This window comes from Heliconius melpomene, chromosome 5 (assembly GCF_056956725.1).
Source record: "Heliconius melpomene rosina isolate 202511_hmr_F chromosome 5, ASM5695672v1, whole genome shotgun sequence".
Classification (NCBI taxonomy): domain Eukaryota; kingdom Metazoa; phylum Arthropoda; class Insecta; order Lepidoptera; family Nymphalidae; genus Heliconius; species Heliconius melpomene.
In genome coordinates, this window is record NC_140393.1 from 6,259,390 (window position 1) to 6,280,457 (window position 21,068).

The 21,068-nt window shown below is 31.9% G+C and overlaps 2 protein-coding genes across 2 annotated transcripts; one reads left to right on the top strand and one right to left on the bottom strand.

The window, feature by feature from the left end:
• The first annotated feature begins 1,370 nt into the window (after nt 1-1,370).
• Nucleotides 1,371-12,258, top strand: LOC146539066 (uncharacterized). The gene is made up of 15 exons (XM_085185895.1): nt 1,371-1,792; nt 1,893-2,168; nt 2,676-2,866; nt 3,219-3,369; nt 4,081-4,218; nt 4,753-4,893; nt 5,274-5,360; nt 5,582-5,705; nt 5,899-6,124; nt 6,384-6,489; nt 6,700-6,820; nt 7,511-7,669; nt 8,438-8,603; nt 9,766-9,846; nt 11,822-12,258. The coding sequence occupies exons 1-15, from the start codon at nt 1,513-1,515 to the stop codon at nt 11,864-11,866; spliced, it is 2,292 nt and encodes a 763-aa protein (XP_085042021.1). The 5' UTR covers nt 1,371-1,512; the 3' UTR covers nt 11,867-12,258.
• Nucleotides 12,259-14,355: 2,097 nt separating this feature from the next.
• twi (twist family bHLH transcription factor) lies at nt 14,356-15,438 on the bottom strand. Its single transcript, XM_085185897.1, has one exon. It carries the CDS (start codon nt 15,304-15,306, stop codon nt 14,491-14,493), a length of 816 nt encoding a protein of 271 aa, XP_085042023.1. The 5' UTR covers nt 15,307-15,438; the 3' UTR covers nt 14,356-14,490.
• Nucleotides 15,439-21,068: the final 5,630 nt, after the last annotated feature.

A 21,068-nucleotide genomic window follows, 5' to 3' on the forward strand; every position in this document is an offset into this window, starting at 1 on the left:
TTGAAAAAATAACTTTTTCATTTTTGGGAATTATTTTTTTTCTGAATTATATTAGGCTTTTATAGAGTAGTTAAAACTGTGGTTTCATTTAAAGTGGTGCCGTCAATTCCACCCTGTATATTCCAGGTTTTGGAAACCTATAAAAGGAAAAGGCCAAATCTTCAGACCGTGTTTTACCACACTTAGCACATCTTCTATGGAGGTTTTTAGCCATTTTAATAGATAAAATTAAAGTAAATATATAAAAGAAATAAATAAACTTAAATATAAAGAAGGTCAGAATACAGCAAATTTACAAAATATGCGGAAAGAATAACAGACTCCATCAACACATAAATTGTAATAAAATTTAATTTAGCCACCGCTATAGTTAAGTCCCGGATAATATTGTTGCCATTGACAAAAGTCAAATATAACAAAATAAACAAAAAAGTAACATATGGAATTAATATTATAAAAATCCCATTTCTTGTACAATTCTTCAGCCGATAATTTTATTAAATTCATTATAGTTACGCAAATATGTATTTTTAATTCCACTTTAACAAAACACTAAGTACAATATTGCAGCATTGTAATATGTCTATTATATCTAGAAATCTTGGTAAAATATATATTTTTGTATAAAATATACAAATTATGGTTGGTACACAAAATTAAAATAGTAATGTGAAAGCAAGTTTGAATCTTGTAACATAGAAGTAGCCTGGGAGGGTCACGCCTAAACGTAACGTGGAATGAATTAATTAATAATAATAATAATTCATAATTTTAGCACCAAACACACACAGCCAAAGAATATCTATGTGTGCAGGCAAAACTTTTTATATGGGAGTCGACAGACCCTGAATAACATTGATAACTGAACAAGATGGAGGCCATTATAGATTATTAAGACGATTTCTAAATTCAACCATAGAGTAGATTACAGCTTATCATATTTGTATACTTTTACATTGCACTATTATAATATTTAGATGCATAATAGATTAATTGAAATTATGTAAAAGTATACAAAAATTATAAGCTGTAATGTATTATTATAATTAAAATACGATTTTGTAACTTATGATATTATTAAAATAAAAATAATGATGTTAGGTATATTGTCTATAATAAATATTTAAAAACTTGATAGTATTTAAGCTATTAAAATTAATATGATAAAAACGTAACAAAACATATTTACTAAAATAATAATTGACAGAATATATGCCTAATCTATATGACAACAGTTCACATCACACAATTTTATCTGTTTGTTCTCTATGAGTCAACTCATCACTTTTGTCTGATATCTGTGTGGTGCTTTGCTTTCTATAAATTAGTGTGAAGTTCTTCAAAAATGGACTTGTATTGAAAATTTAGATACCCACGAACTAAATGTCACTTAGCCACAGTGAAGTGATAGTCAAATGTTTACAAAATAATGCATGCATCTAGAAGTATTTTACTTTTAATTTTTTTTCAATCCCTTTCTGCCCTATTACTTAAGACGATTGACTGCTGAAAATGGGAGAACCACTTATATATTGTCCTCTTTGTTGCAACGATACGTTTGAATCGAAACAGGCACTTTATGATCATTTATTTAATATATCATCTAATTTAATTTGCTCCCTGTGTACTAAAAGATTTTCGACATTGGAACAGCTTGTAGGTCACTTAAAGTCTGATAATTGCGAATTAATAAATGCCACTCAAACCAATGCTACATTTGAGGAAAGCTCACATAATGAAACTAATGAAAGCTCTTTAAATAACACAACTTTGAAGCTAGAGTTACATAATGGTAAGATAAAACCCAAAAATTTAAATTTCAATTAAAACTGTTATTTTCTTATAAATAGTCTTTGTTGAACTTACTTGTAATTTTATAATTTTTTTCATAGGTGATATAACAAATAATGACTTAGAAGACCAAATCACCTCTCACACAATAAAATTAAATTTAAACCAAGGTTCTGAAGTGGGAAAAATGTATGTAGAACTACTTAGTAAGCAACTAATGAAACCATGCTTACAAACTCAAGAATTAAAATTAGTGAAAGAAGATGGACAAAGTCGCTATGTGATTTTAACAAATGAAGAGTCTGTTTTAAATTCAGGTGTTGCCATTGTAACAAAGCAAAATAATGATGGGACAATATCATTAACTACCTTAAAAGGTAATATATAGACTAAGATTTGTTTTATTAAAAAAAGTCACATCTTGGTTGCAACAAGAAACTTGTTAACTTAAACACTTTCTTAAACAATCTTGTTAAGATTATAAGTAATTATCCAATAGTATTATTATTATACATAATTATTAAAAACACTGACAGGCATGCCTCATGTATTTACTGTGAAATGCATGATATCAAATAATGTATATAGTGTAAAAATCTAATTAGCTTCACGCTGTATCCTGCATATGGCAGGGTAGGCAGAGCTAATGTAGTGGTACAACAAAGTAAATAAAAATGGGGAACACCCACTTTCCATCAAAATTTTCAAGGTATTTCATGTTGAATGTCAGAACTCAATGCCAGAGTTTTTTATCTTGTTGATGGCAAAGAATTGAAAATATTAATAAATATGTGTATCAAAACCACAACTGACATGTTACAATCACTCCCTTGTGCCATAACAGCCTCAGCATATATCAATATTATAATATTTCATTATTTTAGATACACAAACTGTTGGAAACGCTGTTGATAAAACTGCAAGTGAAAATACTATGCCTTTAGAGACTACCCAGAAAACAGAGCCTGATGAGAAGCAAGAGGAAATCTATAGTTGCAACACATGTGGTGTATCGTTTTCATCTGTACTGGAACACATACAGAATTATCACAATAATCAAGATGTAGTAGTTGAGGTTAAAATTTCTTTTTACATTAATAATTTTTTTACACTGTATTGAATACATTAAGGTGGACAGAAATAACCAAGCATAGGGCACTGAATTCTCCGGTTTCTGACTAATTTATGACATTTTATGTGATATGTGGCAGAACTCAACCACACATTTTGTGAAGAATTGAGTGTTTAAACACAAAATTTTCTCTGCTTGCCCTATTTATGAAGAGGGTTTTTTTATAAATTTTATAAAAATATTATATAAGGAAGGCCTTGTAGCCATCTTTGTGCAGCAGCTCAGCTTCTGACTGTTTAAGATAATGTACATTTAAACCTTTTTTGTATCCTTTTGTTCTTTTACTGACTTTCAGGAACCTTTAGAAGACAATAATAGCAGTACAGTAGAATATGAACAGATTGCATCTGAAGAAGCATCTGATAAACAAAGTTCTAGAAGAATGATCACAGAAACTGGAGATATAATAGAAACACCTTTGCTTGAAGAAGATACAACCAATCAGGGTAATGAAACATGTATAAGTCTAAATTTTTTTATAATAAACATAAGTAAATGAATAGTTTAATGAAACATTGTATTTTTATGAAATTGTTTATTGTGCTGCAGTGGTACAGTTTAACTGTAATTGAGATCTATATCCTGCATATTGCAGAGACAACTTGGATACCTAGTGTTAAGACATTCTGTTCCCATTAAAACACTTCCGTAACCCACTTTCCGCTGAATTGTCGAGGCATGACGTGCGTAAACTCAACGCCTCGATTTGCCTCGTTACCAGAGAGGAAATGAAATTCTTAAATATTTCAGTCCCTCGAGTCAACCCAAAACAGTCGCACGTGCTTCTGTGCCACGACAGACTCTAAAGTAACAGTTGTGGGTCCAATTACCACTTGGAGGAAATATTTCCATTTTTTCATTCGGAGCTTCGACACTCAACGCGCAATGTGTTAACAAAATCTGGCGGTGCTTGGAGGAAGGAGTTTCTTATCACTAAGTTCCCTCTGACTGCTATATGCGGGATATACGTGAAGCTAAAAAAGATTAATCAAAGTAAATCAACATAATCAAATATTTAACGATGCTTTATAAACCATTGTTACAATTTTTTTTTATTTTAAACCAAAAATATAAATGCATTATAAAAATATATACAATTTCATGTTATTCTTTACCTATAAACGGTCTTATTAAAAAAATTCTATAATATATTTTAGCGTCAAATAAGACCGTGAAATTTTTGATTCCATTAAAAGACGAAAATCAAGATAAAAAATTGCGCACCCTCACTAGGCGATATGTACAAATCGATAAATTTTGTAACAGTATAATTAAGGATATTAAACCAAACAATGGTAAGAATTTTATTTATTTTTTAGCATCGTGGGCTTTCGGAGATTACATGTTATGTGGCGTAAATTAACGCCTCGTTTTGTCTTAACAGAGTGGAAAAATGAAATTAGTTTTTCCCCTATTTCTCACTGGAAATATTGGAACTAACAAATTTTTGTAGTTTACAAATACGTTCTACGCAAAATGTCATTTTACTGTAAGATATTTAAATTTTGCTTATCTATACATATAATAAAATTTTAAATGATCACCTTGTGAGATCCAACCCATTTTTTTATCGTGAGGAAATCCTGTTACGGATACCGGCCTGAGTGGGGACTCGAGCGGGTTATGAGGGACTTGCGGACTGGCAGATGTAGACTGTCCAAATGCCCACTAAAACCTGACGGTGCTCCTCGGCCGTCGCCGCGAGACGCGGGGACTAGGGTCTTCCGCGAAGTGAGATCCAATCCACAACCTTCCTACAGTTGGACTATGCCGTATTGCACTACGGTCTCATTCATTCAACTCATTCATTTAAAACTAATTTGTTTCAGAAAAGGAAGGACCATACCATAAAGTGGTTATAAAAGAAATGCAAACATTAGATGGTGAAAAAATGAAAGTGTACAATTGTATGTCGTGTAACGTGTATGTGTCTAGTTTGGCCGAATTCAATCAACATCCCTGTAAAATTTGTAAGTTTCAGTAATAATGTTGTTTATGATGATAATGCTTGTGTTGTGAATTTGGCGCTTGTGGGTTCGATGCCCACTCGGATGAGTGATTAACTTTAAATTGGCTCGAAAAGCAAATTGAGGAAGTGTTTTAAATCTTAACACTAAGTTCCCTCTGCCTACTCTAATAGGCTGAAACATTTCACGTCACGAAAATTATATCCAACACAAAAAAATATATTTGACCCAGTACTTTCTGAAACTAGTGCCTTAAACCAAACAAACTCTTTAACATTATAATATTAGTATAGCTTTATCCATTATTACATAAAAAAATATACAGATAAAAAAATATGCAGATTTAGAATAATGTGTGATGCTAATTATCATAATCGTTTCAGTGAAATATCCGTGTTCCCAATGTCCTGTAGCCTACGAAAATTCAAAGTCACTATGTGCGCATATGAAAGTGCATAAAACAAGAATAGGTATATTTTCTTATATTATTTTAATATAATAAATTACACAATTTTAATATTTATAATTTTAGTTAATATTAAATTAGATTAGTTAGATTTCTTAGTGAAAATATTCGAAATAAAACAATAAAAATTAAAAAGAAATAAAAGTTCGTTTTATATTTAATTACTACTTATATTAATGATATTATAAGGAATTAAATTTTTACTTAAAGTTATTTCTTCTATAGAATTTGGTGCAGATACTACGTATACATTACCACCTCCAGAGAAGTTTGAATGTGAGACATGCAACACAGTATTCCTCACAAGCAAATCATTGAAACTGCACAAGAGGATGCATGATCCTGTCAAGTATATATCTTTATATTCATATTTATTTAGCTTTACCTGTATTTCGCACATAGCTGGGTAAGAACCTAATGTTAAGATACTGCGTTTCCTACTTTTCAATTTTCTTGAGGCATGAATGAGGTGTTGAATGGCGGAACTTAACGCCGGGCATTTATAGATATTTTTCTATATATATTAATTTGTGTTTTTTTAGATATCGCCCCATAGAACCTCCAATAGAAACATGCGACGGCACAGTAGGCAGCAACGACAAGTTCTTATGTTCAATATGTCATAAACTAATACCTATAGACTACAGAACTTTACATCAGAATTCTCATAAAACAGATAACACTGCAATAAATTGTGATATATGCAACAAGAAATTTGTGTCTAAGGAATTTTTAGATATGCATATGAGTGTGCATAATTTGGACAAGGTAAGGTGACATTTGATTATAGTTAGTAAGTATGGTAATTTTTTTGGGTTTTATATAGAAAGCGACGAATGGGTTCCCTCCATTCGTTGACCAAATTTCGCTCAATTTTCGATAATTTGCGTGTTGAGTAACAGAACCCAATGCCGTGCTTTGTCTTAGTACCTTTGTCTACTAAAATGGACAAAATGAAAATATTTAGGTATCCACAGATTTCATATATTTTATTGATAATATATTAAAGATTTGATCTATCTTTTAGGTAACGATCGGTAAACAAGATAAATCTCTTCCATACACGTGTCTCTATTGCAACAGGAAATTTGCGAGACCACACGAAAAAGTCAAACACGAAAGGATACATACAGGTATGCTTTTTGTATATCATTTATTAATAAATTAACTCAGCTTCACGCTGTATCCTGCACACAACAGGGTAGGCACAGGGAACATAGTGTTAAGACATAAGGCGCAGGGGCATAAAGTGTGACAGTAAAATCGACTGGTTGTGGGTTCGATCTCCACTCGAGGAAATGAAATATTTATTTAAAATTTATATTTCCATATCCCCCGAGCAGGTGAGAAGCCCCATTCGTGCGGCATCTGCGGCAAGTCGTTCCGCGTGTCGTACTGCCTCACGCTGCACATGCGGACGCACACCGGCGCGCGCCCCTACGCCTGCGCGCAGTGTGGCAAGAGGTGAGCGGGACGTGGGTGGTTGTGGGTTCGATCCCACTGGGGGATTCCGCTCTTGTAACAAGTAAAATTCGTAAAAAGCGACTTAAGTGGGTTTCGATCAGGTTTGCCAGATTTTGTCTAGGCGATAAGCGGGGCATTTATCGCTGGAGTTATTAAAAAAAATATTTTTTTAAAGAAGTATTATCTAAGTGCATAATACGGAAATAATTCACGAAAATTGAGACTATGTCTGGCTCTTTCGAGACATTTAAATTATGGGCAGAGAATCGGGACGTCTAGCAACGCTGGTATCGATTCCCACTCGCGGAAATAAATTCATGTACATGTTCCGGTAACAAGACAAAGCGAACACGTTGGTTGCGGGCGTAACTAAAAATATTCTGTGGCAAATCTGTTGTTCGTAAAATTTCTGAGATGGGAGACCAGATTATTCTAGGGTGGGCCCACACGGCCCCCCTATTTTACGCCCATGATGTTGGTAATGTCTTGATTCTTTAGAAAGTTTGGAATTGAGTGTCTTAACATTATGTATCTGCCTATTTTGTTAAATAATACACGCTAAATAAACGTAGATACCTATATATTATTTAAGGTAAAAGGTCAAATAATTTTTATTACATTTTGTTTGTATTATCGATTATAAATAAAATATCTTCTTTTATTTTACTAATTTGCATTATTATGGTACAGGTTCAAAGCACACAGTGTGTACAACCACCACTTGTTAACACACTCGGAAGTCCGCGCGTACAAATGTCCGTTCTGTCCCAAAGCGTTCAAAACCTCAGTGCAGCTTGCAGGACATAAATTTTCGCATACTAAACCTTTCTCCTGTCAACAGTGTAATAGGTAAGAATGGATAGTTTTTTTTAAATAATTCCTTTACCTCAGTGGGAATCGAACATGTTGCCATCGCGGTCCGTTGATTGCTTATAGTTAATAGTTATGCTACGACGGTGATAGTTTTTCTGTAATAAAAATTACTATCGTGGCGCAGTGAAACAGAAGATGACTGTAAACTTGATGGTAGTCGATTTGATTTTCACTAAATGTTACATGTATATGTCATTTTCCCACTCTGCTAAAACAAATTACAATAATCAGTAAAAACTCGATTAATCGGACTAATTAGTAATTACTAGGTTTTTGATTAAGACCAAATCCATTATGTAGATTTGTGATTATTCATACTAGCACTTAGGTAGATGCATTAGGGCAAGTGGGATATGATTGAGATAATACTGGAAAACCTGGAAAAAATGTTTAAATATTTAGAAATAACGTCAAAAATGTATGTTTGTAGAATACTTAAATTAAATATTTAATTAAATGTATATTTCCATTTCTTCGCTCTGGTGTCGAGGCAAAAATAAAAAAAAAATAAACGAGTTTCGCCACTCAGCATGCCATGCCTCCAGAATTCGCCGGAACGCAGTGTCTTAACAATAGGTTCACTCTGCCTACCCTGCTGCGAGCGGGAGCAGCGAGCGTGAAGCTGGTTTGATTTGATTTATGTATACTCAAATATTCAGATATCCAATTAATAATATCCAGATGACTCCAGTAGTTTTCCTTTTACGTTTTATTAAACCTATAAATGGTAATATGATCCGTCAGGCCGTTCGCATCGCTGTACGCAGTTCGTATGCACATGGAAGTGCATACAAGACAGAACAATTTAAAGTTTTCCTGCACACTGTGCGGGGCGAGCTACGCGCGCGCCTTCGCCCTCAAGGACCACGTGAAGCAAGTCCATAAACAGGATGTGGATAGTAATGATTTGGTAAGCGATTTAAATATACAGGGTGGAATTGTCAGCACCACTTTAAATGAAACCATAGTTTTAACTACTCTATAAAAGCCTAATATAATTCGGAAAAAAAATAATTATTAAAAATGAAAAAGTTATTTTTTCAAGCAAAATAAATAATAAAATTTTCGTTTTAAAATAAAACGCCATTTGTAAAGTATAACATAGGCACGCACACACTTACCTGTTAAATCGGAAACGTCGCACACGTATGTGTGCGTCACACGAAATACAGGTATGGATAAAAATCGTGAAATGAAAAAAAAATCCTACGTCCAAACTGTTGAGGTACCTTGATTAATTTCTTAGGTGTGGGTTTGAAATATATTACCCTATATGCAGTTTCAATAAAAGAAGCGCTGCCTCTTCCACCCTGTATATTGAAGGTTTTAAGTGTAAACCTACACCTAGGTGTTAAAGTAACAATAAATAAATTATGTCACTTCTTAAATGCTTTGCAAACATACATTATATGAATAATTTAGTAGTTAAAGCGGGCGAAGCCGCGAGGGGGTCGCTAGTTTTAATAAAGTTATATTAAAACAGGGTAAGTTGATATAATGTAATTATCCATGAAATTATTGTCGTTTTAGTGTTTGAGAAATACCATAATACATACAATACCTCCTAAATCAATTTTTTTACCAGTCTGAAGTGCGAAAAAATACAAAATCAACCTTTGTTTTATTTCATATGGTAGAGAACACATCATTACAAATTTTCGAAATTGTGAAAATCTTCTAATTATACTTATTGAATTATTGTGTGATTATATTTAGTTTTAAAAGACGTTTTTAACCTCTTCTGTGAATTTACTAATTGATGTACACACTAAGCTGATGCTATATGGAGGCAGTAAATTTTATATGCCGACCATAGATTTTGTGAACGATGTATACTATGGTTAAAAACTAAACTCTCATTTTGTATTTTTCTCTCATTTATGAAAACTTAAAATAGATACAGTAATTTTCTTATATTCATTAATAATGTTGCTAATAATAATAATTAGCAAACAAAGTAAACTCCAATTGAATAAAACATGTTTTCGCTATAATTCCTGTAACTTCCGAACAAACATTGTTAAAATTTTGCAATATTCAAATAATGTTTATAGGCAATGTGTTTTTCCTAGGCGTCACTGAAAGAAGAAAGCTGGATGGTACCAGAGAATGCAGACGGATCTGATAATCTCAAAAAAGAATTGCCACAAGAGGTCAGTATAAAGAAAAATATAAGCTACTACAGCAACTATTGCCTGTTTTCTTTATTTGGTGCAGTGGGACAGCGTGCTGTAAACGCGATGGTAGTAGTTTCATTCCCTATTCGGAGGGATAATTTAAACTATTTTTTCCGCTCTGGTAGACGAATCACGGCGTTGAGTTTCGTCTTTCGCTACTTAATACGAAATATCTCTTAAATTTTGGTGGGAAGTGGAGAACGGAGTATCTAAGACTAGATTCCCTTTGCTTACTCTGCTATACAGATAAACTGATTTCTCTTTTTTTTAAATAGGTCTTAGGGTATTGAATATATGTTCTACTATGTTAATTTTTGACTTAATCTATACTAATATAATAAATCAGAAAAGTATAGTATAAGTAATCTATTTCTTTAAACACTAAAACCACTGGAACTAATGTTTGATTTTATTTTTTTTGTTTTGTATGAAAGCTAGCCTCATGAGTGCTATAGTCTATATAACATTAAGATGTTATTCTTTGTTAGTTAAATGACGATATTATAATTCCTATTATGATTGCCATCGAATTACTTTAACCGCACGCGCTTCCGAAATAGTTAAATATATTATACTTAAGTACATTACAATATAAAAACATTAAATTTCATTACTATAAAAAGTAAAGAAAACAGATATAGACATACGACTTCATAAGTCTATCTCTCATAAGTAAGTCTATAAGGCTTTTTGTGACAAAAAATAATAAAAAATTACAAGCTGATATTTTACCGTTTTATATTTAACTGCATGTTGAAACTGCGTTGAAACGACAGCAAAAGTTATTCCATTATTAAAGAAATTTGATGATGATAACCTTTGGATTTTTATAGTATGTAATTTAAACGTATACTTTTCGAAACAATGTAAAATTTTTAATTATTCAATGCTCTGTTTACGTGAGCTTTACCAACTCGGGAATATCCCCGAACTTTTTTACTAGATATCGCTGTACCGAAATAAGCGTATAGCTAAAACGCGAAATATTGCGCGAAAGATATAAGTACCTCTTATATTATATAAAATCTATAGATTAGATCTCAACCCGACTGACGGCCGCTAGTCTAGGTTCGATAACCTGAACTTTAAAGAATACAGGTTAGGTTCTATCTCTACTCGCAAACGAAGGTTAAGGACTTTTAGTCGTCGTTGTTTTCTGTTATTTTATTTGGTGAAAATTGGTTGGTTATTTTCTGATTTAGTCTGAATGATGATAACAAGTATTTTATGATTTTAAAACGATTTAAGAAAAAAAAGCGGGATTATTGCCAAAAACCTAGAAAAATATAAAAAAACAGTCTTTTTCATTACATACAAAATTATCACAATCATAATTTTTTTTAGCTAAAATGGCACTATATTTATAACACTACTTATTTGACTTACTTTGTACCTAAGGCAGTTAAGTCTTCAGTCTATATCTCTGAAATTGTGAAATTAAAAAAAGATTTCTCATAGGGTGTGAAAAGCAGGACCATGCCAAACTGAGCTGAAACTATCGGATAATCAAATTAAAAGCTGTCTGTGCCCGTAACCTATATAAAAGTTTGGCATAAGTTTTAATGGGCGGAGCCTAGTTGGGGCTTGTTACGACAGGTTTTTTATATTCCCTAGAACTTAGTAGAAAAAGCGATAAGTTTGAAGAAATTTGGTTTTTAGCAAAAGATAAACAATAAATATCACCATCTATTAATAACAGATGATCTTTAAAAAAACTTAAATACCTATTAATATCCGTAATTTACGCTTTTTAAACTTACATATTGTTCACTCGGGAAGAAAATAGTAAAAAATAAGAAACTCCTAAAATTAAATTTGTAGACCTATCTACACTACAAGTTATGAGCGGCCACGACGTGACGACCGTACTGTACATATAGTTATTGTTTTTAAGTACCTATAGATATAATAGTTTTACATATTTTATAATATTTTCATCTTTTCTTTTCAGATGAATGAACTGGGTATTAATTCAGGTGAACTGATAGTTCCATAGTTATTTTATTAAGCACAATTATGATATTGTATAGTGTTTGTTAATTTGTACTTTCATAAACAAGCCGACGGCTTACATATGTCACATTTTATATATATATATTTATTTAAATATTTTTTTATCTATAATCCAGATAGCATACATTCTACGTCATTTAATCATTCACAGTCACATTTTGTTTTTTATGGTGCCTTATATATTAATAAGAGGAAACTTAAATATAAGTTTTATAGGCCATTGAATATATTTTTAAGTTTTTTTTAAATGAATTTTTTTTAAGAATGTACATAGAATAAATGTTTCTGTAAGTATAAAAAGATAATAATGAATTTTGTTATATGAGAATTTTTTTATTTGACTTGTGATGCATTAATAAATCATTTTATATATTATTTAATTTTTTTATTTTATATTTTTATTGCTTGAAATTCCTGTATTTGTTTTGAACATTTTCAGATACAGATACAGATCTAATATATTGCTGATTTGTTTTGGTTTATAATTGAATATATAAATGTTTGTGTTATTTATAATTTAATGTTTAAATGTAACAAATTTCGCTTTTTAAAATCACATATGTAAGAAAGAAAGGCTTGGGTATATATCATAATAGCATATTTAAAATATAAAATGCGAAAAATTAAAGTATTAATATATCTAGTTGAATTGTATTTAAATTTATTATGAAAATAAAAAAAAACTATGTTAGCCACATCAAATTTGTGTCTTCATGTGTTATTGAACTTATTAAACGTAATATTTTACTTGTTCATTTACATTGTAAAAATGCAATTTCTTATTAAAAATTTTACAGCCCAAATTCTTAACTGCTAAAATCAATTCAATACTTTTTATTTATACTATTAATCAACATACGAATCGGACTAACACTGGCCTATATCCAAACAACTAGGGGCACGAACCGGACCTCAATTTTGACTAGCTGCGCTCGCAAAATCTCGATAGTGTTCACATGTTGAGCGAAGCGAGAAATGAATTTTTGAATTTTTTTTTTCGCCTAAAACCACACACCTTTGGGGAACCCCAAAGGGGTCTTGGTGACAAAGAGGGTGAAAAGTTTCCACTAGAGCGCTCCGCTCGCTTCGCTCAACTAGGTACTAGGTACTACTACGATAAACAGAAATAAGTATCTATATAAATTAAATTAGAGGGTGATTTTACGAAACACGTCAATAAATCGAAAAAAGTTATAATCAATGTTATGTTTTACTAGCAACCTTATTCGCCCGCTTAAGCTTATTGTTATTTATAAAAAAAGTAATAATACATCTTTACATAAATTGTACCCTTTGTATTTTCTCCTACTGTAAACTTTTTCTAAATCCAGTTATTTGTTTTTGCGTGAAATTGGAAAAAACATCCTCAAAAATTTTCGTGTGCGCAATATTAGTAATAGGTAATAGCTGATCAAATATATTTAAATAAAATGTTTCTATGAAAATAATTAAACTCTTGAAACAATAATAATACTGACAAAATTACGTTTGAAAAGACTGCCTGTAAAATATATAGGGTATTTCACTCTATATATTCAAATTCAAAATATTCTATATTCAAATAGACTGTTATAAGCACTTTTGAATCGTCGAATGAACATATCAACAAAAAGCTACCACCGGTTCGGAAGGCAGTTCTGCTGAGAAGAGCCGGCAAGAAACTCAACAGTCAATGGTATATTTTACTATTACATTAGCTGGCAGTAGTATTCAATAGACATTTATTCCATACATGTTCATCCTCCAAATATTCTTGTACAGTGTAATAAGCTTTACTTGTTAGATTTTTTTTATAAATACTTTAAATTTTGGAAGTGGCAAATCTAGAATACACCGGAATTTTATTATATACACGTATACTCAGACCCATAAAAGATTTATTAACTTTTTGAAGGCGAAAACTTGGCGTAACAAGCTTATCTTTATTTCTCGTTCCTATCGTATGTCTATCGCTATTTTTACTATTTATTGTTAAATAAATATAAAAATTTTTGATAAGAAATTACAAATCAACTAAATCTTTAAGTTGTTCGATATATAACACAATTAATTATAATATTATTATTAAGCTTGTTATAACGTGACAATATAATAGGTACTTATAATGTGACATAAGTGAGTCTGTTCCATTTTAGATAATCAATTGTACTAATTGTTCTGTGGTTACATTATTCTAAGGGGCTTAAAATCAACAAAGCGATTTTGAAAATATTGGGTTTTATTTAATAATGAACTCAAAGGTGTCAAAGAGAAAAAAAACAAATAAATGTATAATACAGTTTTATTCTTATTCTTTTAATTCAATCATAATTATGTTGATTTTCCTTTACACATTGAAATTTACAAACGATTCATTTGAAAATACTTTTTGGTATACAGCTGTATAGTTGCGTAACTAATGTCCCTATATAACTAACTTACACCAATTCATTTTAATGAACAAATAAAGTTTTATTTTCTATTCTAATAATTATCACATTTTCGTAGTGTCATATCTTACAAATAACTGAATAATCCTAATTAAACTTTATATCTTTACAAATAAACAAATATACTATTATGGAATAAAATAAGCGTCTTTTAGTCAGCGCAGTCGACTGTAGAGTATCACGATTGTCCATTAGTCCACTCTCCTTCCATTCTCCATACTGAAAATGCATAGCTCAGCTTATCTTGTGCCAGGTATTTCCCGTGCTCGCTGCCTGACTCACTGCCGACGTCGCTATTGGAAGTGGTCTCACTGTTTGATAAAATCTGATATAGGAATTCGATATATTGGGTGGCCAATTGAAGGGTCTGTATTTTAGATAACTTATCACTAGGCAAAGATGGTATGATTTGTCGCAAACTAGCGAAAGCTTCGTTTAAGCTTTGCGTCCGCTGCCTCTCTCTCACGTTTGCCATCACGCGCTGTATCTGCATTTCTTCAAAGGATTGCGTTTTCTTTCTTGAGGATTTTGAGTTACGTTTTCTTGTTCTTCTTTGATCTTCATTCTCGTCGCTGCGCTCCTCTGTCGACGAACGGTAGACAGGCTCTCCCATATTTTGTAGGTCGTTTTGTTCATAATAGTTGTTTTCTCGGTCCTGGGAGCTTGAATCTTCAAAATAGAAACTTCGAGAGAACTGTCTTTGTCGTTGATCTGCTATGTACATTTGGTCGTACGGAGGATACTGAGGTTGTTGGTACTCTCTTTCGTCTCCGTCGAAAATAACGTTCGTCGGCCAGGTCTGTTGAAGCTGCGGCCTCTCGGAGCCGTTACTTAGATCCATTAAATGCGTAGGTGAAGATGGCGCGAAGCCCTGCATCTCTGCATCTCTTTTCACTTCGATCGGTGCGTAGCCGTAAAAACGTTCCTCTTCGTCGACGCACTCCGGATCTTCACGTTTGATGAGCACTCGATTATCACAATTTTCGTAACTCATAATTCGAGGTCCGAAAACCGGTAAGTTATACTTGTATTACATGCACACGATGTGGACACAAACGCTTGCACTGAGTGACTAAAGTGCCGAGGAGCGACCCGCCCCTTCATTGACAAGATACAAAAAAATGACCATTTCCACTGCGCGGGCGCAAGCACCGACGCGCCTCCCTCCAACGCGCCTCCTACCCGCGCGGGCTGCGGGCGTGCGACAGGGACGGAGATATGAAGCCAAGTCGACCGTTTTGTGTTTATCTTGTCCGTCATCTCGGAATCGTATTTACTTGTTATACATAGACATCGACTTAGTCGCCATAGTTGATCGCATCGGTAAATGTGCATCCTGTGGGTCCATGGTGCATGGTTGATGCCAGTGATGCCACTATAACGTTACTGAAGTTTATACCTACATAAATTTCCATTTTATTATATTCTGACTTAATAGGTTTTATAAAATAAGTATAATTTAATATTTATTTAAATATTTAGATTTATTAAGAACTTACATTTCTCTTTTGACCTACAAAAAAAAGACAAAAATTCGGCGCCACCCTTGCTTGTAAGTTTTTATGTCGTCTCGTCGCGCGGTCGCCCGCTAGTTACTAAAAATATCCTTGACGCAATCAAACCAAGGATCCCACGGGCAGACCCACTGCGATCATGCCTTTACAGGAATAATATAAATATTTAATATTCATATTTGTCTAGCGCCCGACAGACTGCTCTGGCGGGAGTCTGGACAGTGTCAAGTGTTAGGCGGCTCACTGAAACATCTATGGATAATGTTAACATATTAATAAAGAGTACACTTTTTGTGTGTTTTTTTTTGTTTTTATGAACTTAGTTTTTTTATTATTGTACGATTTTTTTTTGGTTACGGAGATTCTAGTGTTATAACACTCTATTCTCTATGTTTCGCAAATATAAACATCATCATTTATTTATATCCATCGTGTTTTTAAATGTTAAAGGTTAGATAAGATTATTTAGATTAATTATTGTAAGCATAAAATGATATGGAGCGAGAGTAACTTGAATAAAAAAAATATTAAGAATACCTACTTGGGATATTTATAGTAATTTCTAAATAATTAAAGTTATTTCAAAAGAATTTAAAATAATTAATTATGTTTTTAGTAAGTGCTAGACGTTATCCATTACCAGTACAAAAGTTCATAATATCAAAATAAGTATATACGTAGCTATGCAAGAGAAAAGCCCGCGCATGGAGCTATCAAGAAATAATTTTAAAAAAATTCATGCCTAATTTTGGGCTTGTAAAATTTCTGGGTTGGCCCAGCTAAGTCCATATCAGTATATACATACATATTTTGCTTAAATACTCCATTTCTAAAAAGTTACGTTTATACGTAAAGAACTATAACATAATTTAATTTTCTCCCAAGTTCAAGTTCTCAACTATTTATAAATAAATAAGTAAGTATGTATAGGTTTTGTATATAATTAAGTTGTTTTTGTTCAAGTTGAAGGGTTATTTAACTTATGGTATATTTTAGGAATAATTACCAACCGCGGCAGTGACGAGCCCGATGAGATATTAATAGGATCCATTATTCAATACATATTTTTAATTTCGGCTAGTCAAGGATCTTGGAAAAGACATTTGTTTTCAAAAGTTTAAGCGTTTATTTTTTTTATTTTCACGCTGTATTACGCACTTAGCAGGGCAGGCAGAGGCAACCTGGGAACCTAGTGTTAAGACACTCCGTTACCATTAAGACACTTTCGTTCCCCACTTTCCACTAAAATTTTGGATTTGGAATTGCGTGTTGAGTAGGTACCTACAGGAAGTCAACGCCGCACGTTGACTCGTCATAATTTCATTCCCTCGAGTGGAAATCAAACCCACTACCATTTTTACTTACTTTAAACGTTTATCAAATTGTTATTTTAGTATAACACACCGAGTATTTAAATTACTTTGTAAGCTATTTACTTTGTGGCTAAGTGTAAAAAATTGCGTATTTAAAATTAACATTAGATAATAAGAAAATATATTTTTTAAAGTAAATAAAGTAAGCCTTTGTAAAAATATACATTCATATAGCTAACTAATGATAATCTTAACGTGAAACAGTCGAGTTTTAGGGTTAAGTTCTAACAGGGCCCCCGCCTGTGTCACTGAAAAATATACACCGCCCCAGTGAAACACGTTTGGTTGTGCTTTGAAATCTCTCTCTCGGAGAAAAAAAATAGAATATTATATTTCTAGTCTGGTAAAGTACCTACAATTTGATAGTATAATATTATAATGATGCAACTATTACTAAGATGCTAACTATTACGAAGAAGCTGTACTAATGCACGAAGAGAATGCATCCTTTGAATTTATAAAAAACTTCACGCTGTATCCCGCACACAGCAGGGTAGGCAGAGGGCACCTAGTGTTAAGACACTCCGTTCCCCATAGCTTGAATCTATATTTTGTTTATTTTGGTTAATGAATTACTTACATCAATAAAAAAAACGTATAGAGACACAAACTGTAACGAAACGGTTGTGGGTTCGATTGCTACTTGGGATAATGCGGAACGGAGTGGTTTAACACTATATTCTCTCTGTCTACCCTGTTATATAGCGAACCTGGGGTACCTACAATGTTAAATTTCAAATTTTACTGTTTAAAAGTACGTTACCATTATTTCGAATTCGATTTATGCCATATCCTAGTCCTATCCTATCCCATACTAATAAGTAATAAATATATGCATTAATTCAAATGTACTAAAAAATTATATAGCCATATATATATTTGTGTAAAGTTTTAGCAAATAGAATTACCTACTTAAGTAGATATTTTAAATTTTAATTTCATGCGCATGAGTCATATTTTCGACATCTGCCAAACACTCGGGGGAATCTCTAAAGTATTTTGCTTCATTCATAAAATAAAATGCTCTTACCGTTATCTAAAAGTAAAGTTTCTCACGTTTTAAGTTTTACGCCGATAATATTGGTGTAGGAACAGATGGTGAAGAATTAAGTTAGGTGTTTCTCACTAATGATAATGAGACAATTGTCACTATTACCCACTAAAATCTTTAAAGCTATATTTCCAATTATTAATTTTATTAATAATTTAACCATTAATTCTATTAACTACTTAAAAATTTAAGATTTTAACAGAGATAGGTTAAGGTTTGATTTTAAAAAATGGTTAAGACAATGAATGATTTAATAAAAACAATGATATTCATAATTTATGATGGTGCAATTTATGTAATTCATGATTTATGGGTGTACAATAAAGAGTAATATTATTATTAATTGGTAATAGTTGAGGTTAAATTAGTATTAGGTAGATCAAATTGATGTATTTAAACGAATATACATTATGCCAAAAGGCTTATTGGCATCGCTTAAGTCCATTGTTATAGATAGATGTGGATTACATATCTACTATGTTAATCTTATTAAAAACTGATGTTTTATCGTTTTTTTATAATTCCTTTTTTAATTATATTTACATAAATATGTATTAAAACATGTTTTTTTCAAAATACAAATAAAAATCCATACTTCCAATCCTTAATGGTAGCGGATTACCCAGTAAATATCAATGACTGTAATCCTTCTAATGTACCAACAGATAAGACATCATCCCCTTGTTAGAAGTGGCACAGATGTTTTACCGGAGATTAACGCCTGCAAGTTTATTTAGTTAAGAGTTTTACGACACCACCGTTTATTTTCAAACTTTAGCAGTTCCCTGTGGTAAGTGACACCTGCTTGAGATAGCTTGGTAAATATGTTTCACTAAGGATCGATATCTAACGATCTGTTTGTCTCATCTTTAAAAAATTACAAATATTATTTGTGAAGCTTAAATATTCTATGGTTATTTTACAAATTTTTGAAATGCAAATTTAGGATTACTTACTTATATATACTTAATTCATTCTTATCGGATTACCTCTGAACTTAATTTATTATATAAAAGAATCTGTTTCGATTATATCAGGTTGAATTTATACTTATTGAATGTCACTTAAGTAAACTATCTTAATTTTCAACATAATATTTACTTAATTCTACATAATCCTTAAATGTGGACGATTTATTTTTTTACATTATTTCATTATATTTTGGTAATATAGAATATTTCTAAGAAAATAATAAGTTAAACTTAGACATAGTTACAGTACTTTAAAGAAATGCGGAAAGCACTCATTCCCACGCAAACTAACCCCACATCTGCGTGCAACATGCCAAAAATAGTGACCGTGATGACCATACCATACCATTGTTTCATAATAAAAACGGAGATTAGGTTCTAAACGGCAATATCGTAATAAATAATAAATAGTCTTGGAAATGTTCAACGCCATAAAACATCTGCGAGGCTGTAAGTTCGGCAGCTGCTAAGGAAAATACGTCACACGTGTGCGCTATCCATAGGATGAGAGCATTACCTGTTGCGCTGCTGATAACAGCCTATTGTCTTCTATTCTTCAATTAGCTTTCATTAATGCGCCTGACCATCTGTTCGTAAAACATGAATGGAATTAGCGAGTTTTTAAAGGAAATCATTTTTAAAACTATAATAGGCGTTTCAGTTACAAAGTCGGCGTCACAGATGGTGAAAATGGCATTATATCTTTCTTGGTAAATTGTTTTAATATATAATAGTTTAAACGTATTATTATTCTATATAAGATTTTTTTTAATATTATTTTCTGTACTCTTAGGTTATTTACTTTCACATACATACATAACTTAAGAGTAGGTACAGTATATAGGTGTTTGCCTATCACATTTCACAATGCCGTTTAAATAAAATAAAATTACATTTTTCTTAATTTCATTCAACATTCAAGGTATATTTTTACCAACTATACTTTTAAAGTGCTAGTTTCTTACATTATTATTCGATATATTCCTATTATTATATCTAATTGGATATATTCTTTAATAAGAAATACCTAAACAATTAGAAAAGACTTCTTATACTTATATTGTAGTATATAAAATCTTAATATAATAATTATTTTAAATTCCAGTCATGTCTATGAGTACGGGTTTCAGGGTACACCTCCAGCGAGTTGCGCACAGATGCGTCCCATGTGTGGTGCTCTCGACGCCGACGACGTTGGACTACACGCACCATAATTCACTTTTTGTGGAGATATTCCGATTTTCCTTTATTATGATATATATTTTTTAAAAGTTTAATCAAAATCACACTATAGACAGTGAACTTAATGTTAAGACACTCCGTTCCCCATTTAAGTTAAATTTATATTAATTTAATATAGATTGTTGACACGAAAATACTTTAGTAGGTATTTTGATTGCAGAATGAGTTAAAGCTGTGTTGTACTGCAATTACATAGGAACAATAAAAATTAACATAGCAAAAAGAAGTGTTAGTCGATATATATATTTTAAATCGATCTTTTATTTTAATAATAATTAGATCAAGAACCGGATACAGAAGGCAGTGTTACTTGAGACAGCGCGTATTGTGCGGAGGTTCTTCTCTCTGGAGCCCTAGCCACCGATGGCTTGGACCCTTGTCCCGCCCTCGGAAGAGTGGTTTTTTTATATTTTTAAATGTATTTTTTTTATATAATAATTTATATTTAAAAATGTAAAATTGATTCACTAATTTAATAAAAGTATATTCTGTCATTTTAATCATATTTATATTAATTTATCCTAATTACGGTGACGGTATGTGCATCGCCACCTCACCCTGCATTGTCCGGTATTTCACACGAATTGTTTTGTTTCAGCAGAAGC